Source organism: Ovis canadensis, chromosome 19 (genome assembly GCF_042477335.2).
Source record: "Ovis canadensis isolate MfBH-ARS-UI-01 breed Bighorn chromosome 19, ARS-UI_OviCan_v2, whole genome shotgun sequence".
NCBI classification, from domain to species: Eukaryota; Metazoa; Chordata; class Mammalia; order Artiodactyla; family Bovidae; genus Ovis; species Ovis canadensis.
In genome coordinates this window covers 37,739,834-37,752,946 of record NC_091263.1, presented here as the reverse complement: position 1 = coordinate 37,752,946, position 13,113 = coordinate 37,739,834, and the positions used below count along the sequence as shown (strand labels likewise).

Genomic DNA, 13,113 nt, shown 5'->3' with positions numbered 1-13,113 from the left:
GGCAGAGTCTGCAGGACGCCTGGAGTCCAAAATAGAGCGGCTGGTGTTTTTTCTCGGCCTAGTGATCTAGATCCAAATTTCAGAACCTAAGAAACTCTACCCGAAGTGTAAGCAACAGAACGATCAGAAAACACACACAGAGGAAGGCATCCGTAGCTATGAACACCTTTTATATCTCGCTCGCTCCTCAGCACCTTCTGTTTAATCCTCGGCAGTTCTGAACATGAAGAAAACTGACGGCCAATGTTTGAGAATCCAGAATTACTGGCGAAATAAGACAACAGGGGCAGGTCAGAGGATCTGGCTCCTAACGCCTGACGGCCCGCCTGCAGAGGCCTACGCCTGAATTCAACACGAACAAGCTGAGGTGCTTTAGCCATAGAACAGGAAGGAGTTAATCAGTAATTCACACAAAAGATTTTTACAAGTTCTGTTTGTCTAATCCAAGTTCAGGTTTAAGATGTCAAGATCCTACAGAGAAAACACAGAACTAGCTGTCCAGAGCGCTTAAGCCAGGAATTAACTCCACAGACTCTCACTCTATCCTCAGAACTGTGCTAAGAGGTAACTTAGAATTTGTAAATGCTTAAGAATTTTTAACAAAAAAATCTTGGTGTGGAAGAACTACTATATAAAGTACTTAATACCTCCTGGAAAAAATATCCAATGAGTGAAACCCACAGCTATCTAAATCCTGAGAGACTATGTATCCTGACACAGTGACCTCGCCACAGAGCATCTCAGCACCACCCAGGGCCGACACACTGCTGGGACTAAATGACTCCAGAGCAAAATCTCCCACTGTGCTACTGGTCAAATAAACATGATTTACAGTATATGTAAAGCATCTGTATTGGGGACATCCCTGGTGGTCCAGAGTACAACTGTACTCCCAATGCAGGGGGCCCGGGTTCGAGCCATTGTCGGGAAATTAGATCCCTCTCGCTGCAACTAAAGGTCCTGCACATGGCAATGAAAGATCCTGCATGCCACGATTAAGACCCAGTACAGCTAAAGAAATAAAAAATTAGATTAAAAAAAAAGTATCTTTATCAAGTCCGAAAAGAAAAGTACTGCGCAGCTAAACCAAGTTACTGTGAACTTCAGCTCTTTGCTGTTTAGTCGCTACATCACGTCAGACTCTGTGACCCTCCCAGACCACAGCCCGCCAGGCTCCTCTGTCCATGGCATTCTCCAGGCAAGAACACTGGAGTGGGTTGCCATTTCCCCCCTCTAGGGGATCTCTCCAACCCAGGGTTGAACCCTCATCCCCTGCATCTACTTCTGCTTTACTGACTACGCCAAAGTCTTTGACAGTGTGGATCACAACAAACTATGGGAAATTCTTCAGAGATGGGATACCTTACTTGCCCCTCCTGAGAAATCTGTAGGCAGGTCAAGAAGCAACAGTTAAAACTGGACATGGAACAACAGACTGGTTCCACATTGGGAAAGGAGTACGTCAAGGCTGCGTATTGGCACTCTGCTTATTTAACTTACATGCAGAGTACATCATGAGAAATGCTGGGCTGGATGAAGCGCAAGCTGGAATCAAGACTGCCAGGAGAAATATCAATCACCTCAGATATGCAGATGACACCACCCTTATGGCAGAAAGTGAAGAGGAACTGAAGATCTTCTCGATGAAAGTCAAAGAGGAGAGCAAAAAAGCTGGCTTGAAACTCAACATTTAAAAAACAGAGATCATGGCATCCAGTCCCATCACTTCATGGCAAATAGATCGGGAAACAATGGAAACTGTGACAGACTTTATTTCACTGGACTCCAAAATCACTGCAGATGGTGGCTGCAGTCATGAAATTAAAAGACACTTACTCCGTGGAAGAAAAGCTATGACCAACCTAGATAGCATATTCAAAAGCAGAGACATTACTTTGCCAACAAAGGTCCATCTAGTCAAGGCTATGGTTTTTCCAATAGTCATGAATGGATGTGAGAGTTGGACCATAAAGAAAGCTGAGCACCGAAGAATTGATTGCTTTTGAGCTGTGGTGTTGGAGAAGACTCTTGAGAGTCCCTTGGACTGCAAGGAGATCCAACCAGTCAGTCCTAAAAGAAATCAGTCCTGAATATTCACTGGAAGGACTGATGCTGAAGCTGAAACTCCAATACTTTGGCCACCTGATGCAAAAAACTGACTCATCTGAAAAGACCCTGATGCTGGAAAAGATTGAAGGCAGGAGGGGAAGGAGATGACAGAGGATGAGATGGTTGGATGGCGTCACCGATTCAATGGACATGAGTCTGAGCAAGCTCCTCAGACTGGTGATGGACAGGGGAGCCTGATGTGCTGCAGTCCATGTGGCTGCAAAGAGTCGGACACGACTGAGCGATTAACTGAACTCCTGCACTGGCAGGCAGATTCTTTACCGCTGAGCTATTACCTCAGATTAGGGCCCTAGGATAATCTACATCAAAATTAAAACCTTCGATGATTAGTACAGGATTCTTCAGGTTACTACAGAAATTGTCTTTCCGTATTTTTAAAAGACATATCTCAAAAATAATTTTAAATTTAGAAACTAGAAATTTTTTTCCTTTAGGGAGAAATCATAAATATTAGGTATTTTATACTCAAAACTGATACATCTCACAGATAAGTACAAACAAGTTTCACTGGTATCTGTCCTACGAGAATGATCTAGTCAAAAGGATATACATAGGAATTAATGCCCTACAGGCAATACTTTTAAAGAGCGCCTATTCTCAAGCCAGCTTTGGTGATGTCCTTACTGTTGCACAAAAACAGCTTCCTTTCAGAAGCCCACAAAGAGGAAGCAACTGCCACTGCACCCTCTCCCACACTCTCCCCTGAGTCTAGGTGTTTATGACTCAAGAGCCAAGTGCCTCCTGTGACCAGTCTAATAAGCGTTTCCTGCAGCACTTAGAACCACAGCAAAGTAATTCATAACTTAAAGGAATAGTAGCTGGAATACCTCACAGTATTCTAACATTTTACTTGATTTTGCAAACTGCTCTTACATCAACAGCTGCCTATGAAATTTTAGAAACTCCAGCTATGAACAAATGCAACTATAGTATTGCTCAGAAGATGTCTGGGGAAGGACTCATGACAGTTGTTGGTGTTTCTTTCTTTAAACAGGAAAAAAGCAACCTGTCTCTGCTTTCTGAACACACATAAAAAAATCAGTTTCTCACCTTCTGGTATTTCTGCCACCATTTATATGAACACTGGTCTTCCCATGAGACAGGTTTTGAAGGAAATATCTGGCACTTATTGAGGGACTCTAGTTGAACTGCAGACATGGTCGAAGGCAACACACACTCAGGAAGAATCTGCACTTTAGCCTGCTGGATTCTAGAAGAGAGCCAGGCACGGTGTTCATTTTTAGGATAAACTAATTCTAATCACTACGTTTCTAACCATTATGGATAGCTTCAAGTACTAAGACTTTCAAGGTTTTCTTTTTTAAACATATTAATCAAATCCTGATATTAAGATACAAGAAATTTTCAAAAAATACTGTATTTCATAAATCATACCAAAGTTAAAACCGAAGGTAACCAAAGATTTTTCTATTTCACTGTGGAATGGAAAATGCTATTTTTACATTTCAGACAAAGCCTGTAAATGAAATAAAGTTAAAAAATAAATATACCACCAACCCCTGATGTGTTGATACTTCTGTAAAAATTTCTTATTCTGGGACACCCCACCCTGCCCCTTATCCCACTTCGTTATGTTGCCTGACTCTTACATCTATCCCTTCTCATGAATCACCTATCCTAAGTAAGTAGGTAAAGGAAGAGAAACTTAAAAACCCTTTTACATGGATAAGACTACAGAATTATACGTAGCCTTATTTCTATGTGCATTCCTTTTCTCATTCTTAAACATTTACCCTGAATATGCAAAGAATCAAAATCTATATTATCTTTAAAATTATTTCTACTCATATAGTAAAGTCATCCTTCAACAATGCTACTTGAGAATATCATAATTGTAAGTATCTTCTCATGAATTAATGCCAAAAAGGCTGTACCTCCAAGCCATTGTCTTAGGAGGCACTGAAAGAATTATCTCCTATTATAACTTTTCAAATGCAGAAAGTATCAACACATCCAAATGCTAGAATGAAAAACAGTCAGAAGAAGTCAAATATATTACAAGTCTCTGCTTCACTATTATTCATGTTCAGGAAGTCTAAAGTGGTCTTTCATTGTGACCACTGTCTCAACCCACAAAAACTTATGACACTTTAATACTTCAGATTTATTAAATGAAAATAGCTAAACGTGTCTGAAAATATGTAGGTTTACTGCATGATGATATTAGACACACTCCACTCACCTCATTTCTCTCCTGCAAGCTCAAATTTAAGTCTACATGACTTTGGAAAATGGTAACATAAATCTGACTATGTTCAAGTGTTCTTATGTTATTAGAGTTCATTGAAGACAAAAATAACTAAATAATCACGTTTTCCTCACCTAATTCTTAAGATTTTATTATGATACAAACATCAATGCTACAGAAACATCAGCTTAGAGATCGTTTTGATAATTAGTGTACACAGGCTGTGTCCATCGCCTCAAGGGTGGACACTGCTCTCTGTTCCTGTGACGCACTGCAGTGTCTGCTGCACACACGGCTGGTTCTTCTCCCAGCAGCAGAGTTTTGCTTTTAACATAAACTAGTTTTGTTTCTTCCCAACCTGTTGGTGGCAGTTGTTGTGCAATTATAGCTATATAATTTATACAAATATTTTTCGAAGTGGAAGGAGCTTTATAAAACATTTTATTCAAGTCTAGTTGATTTACAGTGTTGTGTTCATTTCTGTTATACAGCAAAGTGATTCAGCGGTCTATGTATATACGTTCTTTTTCATATTCTTTTCCATTATGGTTTGTGACAGGTTATTGAATATAGCTCCCTGGGCTATACAGTAGAGCCCTGTTGTTCTGCAATTTATGTGAATACTGCGGCAACCAGGAAAATAAGTACAAAATTAAATCTGCTTTAATGAAACACTAGCTTGAGTCCAAAACATGCTTTCAAATCAGGTTCAGACAACCCTAATAGGGAGAAAAGTGCATGACTCTGGAAGGTTTCTGTGCTCAAAGCCCTTGTGAGTATCTTCGGAATCTCTAAAGAAAAACTACAGGTATGCACTGCAGACAGGTGATGTAATGAAAGCAGCTGATGCAAGAAAGACAGATGTCAGCTCTACCTGCAGACCCGACATAACGACAGTCCCTGCCTCACCAGCAAATGTGAAACGAATAAAGGGGCATTTACATATCTTAAGTTAAAATGTTTAGGATATCTATGTATGTATTTTCATGAGTTCTAGTTTTAATCACCTTTTTGACTAAAAATTACTCACTTCAATTATGGTAAGTACAAGGGCTTCTTTTATAATTACAAATAGAGTATTAATCTCCCCTTCCTCTCTACATGTAAGAAATACTCAGGAATTTCTAAAACAGTCCTACAGAGATGCAATCATACATTTCTACTTTTTTATTAATTAAAAAAAAATTCCATCTGTTCAGAAGATGTCAAAGAAATACAGACACGACTTGGAAAGGTCAGAAGGCAGCAGTACACCTTGTATATGTGAAGAGTCTTAATAAGACACATCACTATCATCTGGTCCTACATTACAGAGACAAGGAAACTGGCCTGAGTTGCAGATGTGCAAGGGGAGAATTGTGGTTTGGTGGGAAGAGCACTGGTTTGGAAGTCGGGGGCCTAGAACACACCAGCGGTGCCCACGAGCTGTACAGCTTTGGGCAAACTTCTCTCCATCGCACTCAGGTTCCTTTTCTAAAAAAAGAGGGGCCTGCACCACATCCTCTGTAGTCTCTGCCATCTCACCATTCCCACTGAAGGTAGTTCGAGGGCCAGAAGGGCAGGGGACCCAGAGAATTCTCACTCCACGGAGGTCTTTTCAGACAGACATTTTTGTGAAAGCCGTGGTGGTGGGTCTAAGGAATACTAGGCCCTTTCCCAGTCCTATCCCCCCTCATCAGTTTGACGCTAATCTCTACTTGAGTCCAATGCACATCCGTTTACTTGCTTTCAGAGTCAAGGCTCTGTTGCCATCTTGTGTTCAAACTAATTTTCCACAATCACAAGTCACTGATGTCGACACCTTCAGAAATATACTTTTCCCCAAGTCAATTTGCTACTTTGGTTTCTGGAATACAGTACTCACAAATATTCAAAATTTTATAAGCACATAGGTAGGAAGTCCTTTTAAAATGGAACTGTCAGTAAAATCCACGGCACAAACAGCTTGCTGTCTCAGCACAGGGCCCTCAGAGGGATGCTCACTCATCCATGGAACACTCATGGTCCTAAGTGCAGAACACACAGGCGTCGCATCGACTGGCCTGAGCAGCCTGCATCTTGAGGGACAGACAGACAACACAACACTGACGACCTGTGTTCAGCGCGGGGAGAGTTCCCGGAGTGAGAACTCTAGGGAGCACCAGGCGGGGAGCACCGAACCCCCATGGGCTCCGGCACTCCACCCTCCCTGCTCCTATGCTCGCTCAAGCCCCGGGGGGGGGGGGGATGAGTACACTCATATTTATGAATGCCCACTATGTGGAACCTGCCCTCATGCAGTTCACATTCTTAAATCTTAAAAAAGAAACACACCACCACCCTCTGAACGTCCTTGATTTCAGAAGACATTACCTGTCCAACACAGAGGACTGACAAGATTTTCAACTGTGACTACAGATAAGAGACCAATTCCCTAAGGCTGGGAGGACCCAGGAATTTGTATCTTTCTAAGACTTCACTAGTGATTCACTGGTGATTCTTATGTGCCAGAGTTAAGAACCATTCCTATAAAGGAAACACACAGTGATGAGGACAAATGCTCTGTGGTTTTTTTTTGAGGTCTGCAAGTGAACTGCATTTTTTAAAATGAGGTATTCCTTAAGGAATGAGGTATTCGTTCCTCACTAAGGAATGAGGTATTCCTTTAAAGTGCTAAATAGAACACTCAGAGCATTTTTAAACTGTATAAGGCACAGGGGTGACAAGCACTTCCTGACCACTTAGTAAACGTATGGTCCACTGTGGTGAGAGAACATTTGTGGTGAGAGAACATTTGTGGCGGAGATGGGTACGCAGGGTACGTGGTCTCCCACACCCAGACGGAGCGGGTGGCAAGCGTGACCAGCTCTTGTGGCACCCGATGCTGCACACAGCTCACCAGCCCTGACTTCCCACCCTTCCCAATTTGGAGAGATGTCTTCAATCCCAAAGAAGCCCTGTCCCAAATGACACTGCCTGTTGGGGTTACATCACTGCTCTGAAACCTAGAGGGGCATCAGAGTCACCTGGACATCATCAGAAAAGATGCTGCGGCCTCCTCCCCAACTGGTCACTCTCTAGGGATGGGAGGAAGGGCAGGAAGGCAAGTGTCTGTGGTTTTACTGCCCAGGTCACTGTGATGCAAAGCAAAGTTAGAAACCCCAGACTGCACTTTCAAAGGGAAAAGAACAACTAGGTACAAGCTATAAAACGTGAACGTCAGCAAAACAGACAAAATATAGGAAAAGTACTTCATTTTACGATGTTTGAGGAGTTTTAAGATAGACAGACAATGTTTCTTACCCGTCTGACTGTGTCCTGATCTCAAGGACTTTGAATCTCTGTCTTCCAATTGCTTTCACTTTCACAACCTCGATTCCAAAATCCTGTTCTTCTCGGTAGGCATATATCTCTGCTGTTGTTCCAAATTGTGCTTCCCTTTCCTGTACATTACTTCCAAGGCAAATTTTAAAAAGGAAACAGTTTTAAACATTTAATTTTCAAATATGCAAAGTTGACAAAAGCAATATACATGGGAAAACAATTTATAGCAATCATTCTCACTGCAAAGCTATTTTATTTTATTTATTGTAGAATCACATGGGGAACTGAGATATATAAAGAGGGCTTCAGGAAGTACAATTAGAGCCCACTAGCAGAAGAACAGATTTCTAGTCATTGAAAATAACCCACAGCTGACAGGGGTTAAACTGTCATTTCCCAAACTAAACATTCTTTTATTCAGCAGATCATCCTTTCTGCCGCTTATCAGCAGCTCTGTACTGGGTTGAGGGGGGAGGGGAGTGGGGACTTCCTGTATCAATTTCCTGCCCCCACCACTGATTTCCTCTAGTTCTCATGGGACACTTGACATTTAGCTTCAACTTACCACTTGTCTACAAGAGGACAACTTGGGAATTTTGAGAGACAGAAAATAACTAGACACTCCTTTGTAAAAACCATCCTTTACAAACAGTGTAAAAGCCCTCTTTTTCTTGAAGACAGCTCTTGAAAATAAGGTTCTAGAACTGTTCTTCATTATGTATTAATGATTTTAAAACTTTCACATACCAGAAAGTTAACTGTGTGTGAAAGTTAAAGCTTGACTTAGACAGTAATGATCACAGCAAAATACTCCAACTTCTACTTCCAAGCTTTTTATGGAAGTGTTTCACTCCACAGCCTTGTCCCAACTTCTATGCAGGCAAAACAGTAGTCAGTTTTGCCTTTAAAACAACCTCTCCTGTGAGTGCACAACAGAGTATTAGTCAGTTCACTCTGAGATTTTACCTGTACGCAAGCACTGCAAAGGTTCTGTCCTTCTGAATTAAATTCCGCACCATACTGACTTCTTGAGGACTGAAGAGCTGGAGAGGCAAGGTCTGCCCGGGGATCAGGGTCATCACCACCTGCGGCAGCACCGGGATCACCGGGCAGCTGTCGTCGTCATGCAGAGTCCTGCCGTGGAACTCCTCCATGTCGGAGCCCAGGTACTGCAGAGGGCACACACAGGCTCAGTCGTTACAGACAGGCCACGGGACACAAGCTCAACAGACTAACGCGCAAACTGACACGCACACGTGGACGGCACACCTATCCAAATAATACACCTGCCGTATCAGCGTCCCACAGGAAAATCTGACTCCTGGAAGGAGAATTCTCAATTCCTTGTGAAGAATCTCTCATATACAAATTAAAGAGCATTTTTTAAGCTCAAAATATTTGATTTTGACTAAGCTCGACACCTCTACGTCTGAAAAGCACAAATGACAAGTATAAAATGCTAGTTTGTTAAATCCTGGAACCCTGCGGTAAGGAGAATAAGCAGTACTTTAATAGCTCTATCACTGGCCAAGATATAAGGAGGGTGCCAAGTGTGCAAAGAATTACTTGTAATAGACAAAGTACCAAACTGCTTAAAAATTACAGCTTAACACTATCAGTTGGCAACAAGCCCACATCCTCATCCACGATTTCAAGCTTGAGGTAATATCAGGTAATGTTAAAAGCAGTCATTCATTTTCAAGAACTTTTATCTACAGTTAAATGTACGCATCTCTCATACTGGATCTAATACAAAGTTACATACTGTATGTGATGTCGGCAAACTAGTGTCAAAATTTATGATGTTTGGTTTCTTGGGTTCTTTGATATCCTGGTCTTCAACTTCCATTTCAATTTCATCTTCTTCCTCTTCCTCTGCTGTAAAAGTACAGTATTATAAGCAAAAAAACAAAAAACAGAGGGAAGGAGACGTAAAAGCTATGTTCCCGTTCAAATACATAGTTCCTTCTTAGGGATTCCAGGCCCGTGGGAAGAGGAGCTCTTACGAACACCATCCACACTTGGGAATCTCGACAGGACTGTGAAGAGGCAGCCAGAGGGGGGTCTAGGCTGGGTCTGCCTCTAACTACTTCTCTTAAATCAATGTTTAAGTTTAGAATAGTTGAAGACTTACAGAAAATTTGCAAAGATGGCAGAGAGTTCCTTATACCTCACACCTGTTTCTCAATAGGTAACATCTTAATTAGGGTGGCACACTTGCCATAACCAAGGAATCAGCGTTGGCACAGCACCATTAACTAAACACATTTCATTTGGGTTTCCTGAGTTGTTATCTACGATGCTACTTCTGTTCCAGGACCCTGCCCACGACACCACGTTACATCTAGTCGTCAGGTCTCCTTAGCCTCCTCTGGGCTGGGAGGGTCTCTCAGACTTTCCTTGTTTTTGATGGCCTTGACAGTTTTGAGGACTACTGGTCAGGTGCTTTGTAGAATGTCCCTCAAGTAGGAATTTTCTTGGGGAGGAAGCCCAGGAAGGTGAAGAGCCATTTTCATCACGTCTCATCAAGGGGGCACACTGCTGACGTGACTTAGAACTGCTGAAGCTGACCTGGATCACTGGTCAGGCTTCTCCGCTGGAAAGCTCCTTTCCCCCTCTTTTCCACACTGTACTCTTGGGAAGCAAACCACAAGGCACAACCCGCATCTAAGGGGCAGGTAGGGGTTGTGTCCCTTCCTTGAAGGGTAACTAGCTGCATAAATTATTTGACGTTCTTCTGCACAGGAGATGTGTCTCTTCTCCCTCACTAGGAACCAGTTCTGACACAGCAGACAATTCACCCCACATGACGAAACCTTAGTTTCCTCATTTGAAAAATGACAATGAACAAGACAGTCTCTAGAAAGTTTTTTCAAGCATTCAGAGTTTCTAAAGGAGACAGAAAGGAAGGAAAGAGGAAAGGGCTAAAAAGCAAGCAAGCTCCTAAATAAACTTCCAAATAGATAAAATGGCTTTGCAAAACAGTTACTTGCTGCTGTGCATATCATTGTTTAAATCTAACCACCTCCAGTTAGGTTCCTGACAAGAAAATATAAATGTTTTTCAATATGGCAACTGCTTTGGACTTTCTATTAATTCTTACAAAGTCCTTAGATATACAGCTTTGCCAAAGAGAACAACCTAATTATTTCAACTTAAATTCAAATGTCCAGTGACTTAACACTGCATACAAAATTTTCCTAAGAACAAAAAAATTCAATGAGACCAAGAGATAACAAAGAAAAATCTAAACCGATGACAGAAATGTGCTGCATCTACTTCCCTGCATTCACAATTCTGACAGCATGGCTTTCATTACGCACTTTTGACACTTTACTGCTCCGATATGCACTCTATAATGCAAAGTTTTAAAGGTCAACTTTTAGCTCAAAGGCTAGAACTAATTTTTAATTTTACATTTTAACTATTCTGACTTCATCTCAAAATGATTTCCTTCATATAAACTAGCCTTTCTCCCATATATGGCTGAAACCCACTTCCCCCTACTTGGCTATTTATGTATTATTTCATTTTATGTTTTTTTTTTTTTTTTTCTGGCAGGGACAGATTCTTCAAATCTTAAAATATTAAGCAACTACTTAAGCACTTAAAGGGAATTACTCTTCCAAACAACTCATACTCCATGAAGTATGGACAAATGAATGTTTCTAAAAATAAGTCATATATGATTTGCAGGGGCATGACTATTATATTGACAATCTCTCTGAGTCCCTTGCGCTCTCCATTTTTTTCGACAAAACACACCATTCAGAGCTACCAGGGTGAACTGTGATGACTCATCTCATGCAGGAGCACCATGTGGATACCAACAGAACATCAGCATCTTCCCTAACACACTGGATTTGGCACAGACAGAGTTGGGCTGATGTCTCTGAAAAAACAGCTCAGCTCTTTGACCAAATTCAATTCAGCTAGGTTGCTTCCAGATGGACCACTGACTCTGATTCTAATCTATTTTCATGGAAAAGGTCCTTTCCATACAGTGGGGGCATGCCTTCAGTCTCCTCCTCCTCTGGCCCACACCCCTCCCAGTGGGCAAAGTCATCTTCCAAGCACAGCTTCTCTTAGGTCTCAAGTCCATAACTGCTTCTCTCCAATCCATGGAACAAACTCACGATCCCACTGGCGAGAGATGCAAGCTTTCCAACACTCCAACCCAACCTACCTTCCAGGCCTTATCTTCTGCAAGCCAATCCTAGGTCATAATGCTTTTGGATGTCTGTAGTACAACACAGGGCTTTTCCCCAGTCCTTCTCAGCCATAATCAATCCCTCCCTCTGACAATTTTACTTATCTGGCCTACATCAATGGCCTTCTGCTAGTTATATTTTCAGGAACCAAATATACATGATAAACTTCTTCAAGTATCAGACTGTGCATTATACCTCTTTTTACCTTCAGGATACATAACACACTTCCTGCACACAGTGAAGTGACTCCGCTAATAGTCTCAGTTTGGCTGATACACCTCTTGCAAGGCAACTCTTGTCTACAGCATTCCATGACAAAACTGTACAATTATTCTGGACTTTTTTTCTGCCCACTATTCCAACATAAGGCCAAGGTCTAAATTTTCGCAAAACATAAAGGAAAGAGAATCCTGATTTTAATATCCCAGTTCTAAGTATCTAAAATTAGGTGTATTCTAACATGTACTTGTACTACGTCCTTACAAGCCTAAGAACAGACCAAACACCGGCGCAGCACTGGGTGGTTAAGAGACACCAGCTATGCAGACAGAGAGATCTGACTAGGACTCCTGGCCTTGCAACTGTGTGACCTTAGACAAGTCCCACACTAACCTGCCAATTCATTTCTCACCCACCAAGTCAGGACTACACAGTGACATGGGGAGGATAAAATGGAAAAATGCACGCAAAACGCCTGGGGCAGGGCCAGTGACACGGGAACACTTAATGAATTAGCTGTCACTCTTATGGTGGGGGGGATGAAGTCCCAGAAAAGTCTGGGATGCTGGGCGGCCTCAGTCTCCCTCTTTCCCCACCCAGTTTCATGCCATTTCCTTGGAGCCAAGTTCTGGGCACACAGAGGATGGAGAGCACGAGTCCCTGCCTTTGGGGACAGCCTCCTCCCTCCCCAAACCCTCGTCCGCATACTAGGGGGAGCCGAGATGCAGCAAGAACCACCACGGTCCCGGGCCCGCGGCCCCGAGCAGGTTCTGCACCACCCGCCCGCCTCCCCGGCCCCGCCGCGCCACTTGCGCCTCTGGCCTCGCCTCCTCTCGCTGCCAGGAACAGGCCCCAGACGGTTACCGGGAAGGAGCGGCAGGTGATTGCCCATGTTGTGCGCAGCGTCCTCCGGGTCTCCCTCGCCGGCCATGTCTGTTTACCCGCAAAGGAGCCTGGGACAGGGCGGCGCCCGGGCCGCCGGGGGAGAGCCGGGGCAGTGCCGCTGTCGCTGCGCCCCGGGCCACAGCTCCTCCTTGCGGC

The 13,113-nt window shown here is 42.9% G+C and overlaps 1 protein-coding gene across 1 annotated transcript in view; it reads right to left on the bottom strand.

The window, feature by feature from the left end:
- Positions 1–13,113, bottom strand: part of CRBN (cereblon) — a 21,875-nt gene extending 8,762 nt beyond the window's left edge. The window contains exons 1-5 of the mRNA XM_069561823.1: positions 12,937–13,113; positions 9,408–9,520; positions 8,609–8,811; positions 7,622–7,771; positions 3,181–3,340 (exon numbers count right to left, since the gene is read on the bottom strand). Of these exons, the coding sequence (XP_069417924.1) occupies positions 3,181–3,340; positions 7,622–7,771; positions 8,609–8,811; positions 9,408–9,520; positions 12,937–13,003 (693 nt within the window). The 5' untranslated portion in view covers positions 13,004–13,113. The remainder of the gene's footprint in view (positions 1–3,180; positions 3,341–7,621; positions 7,772–8,608; positions 8,812–9,407; positions 9,521–12,936) is intronic.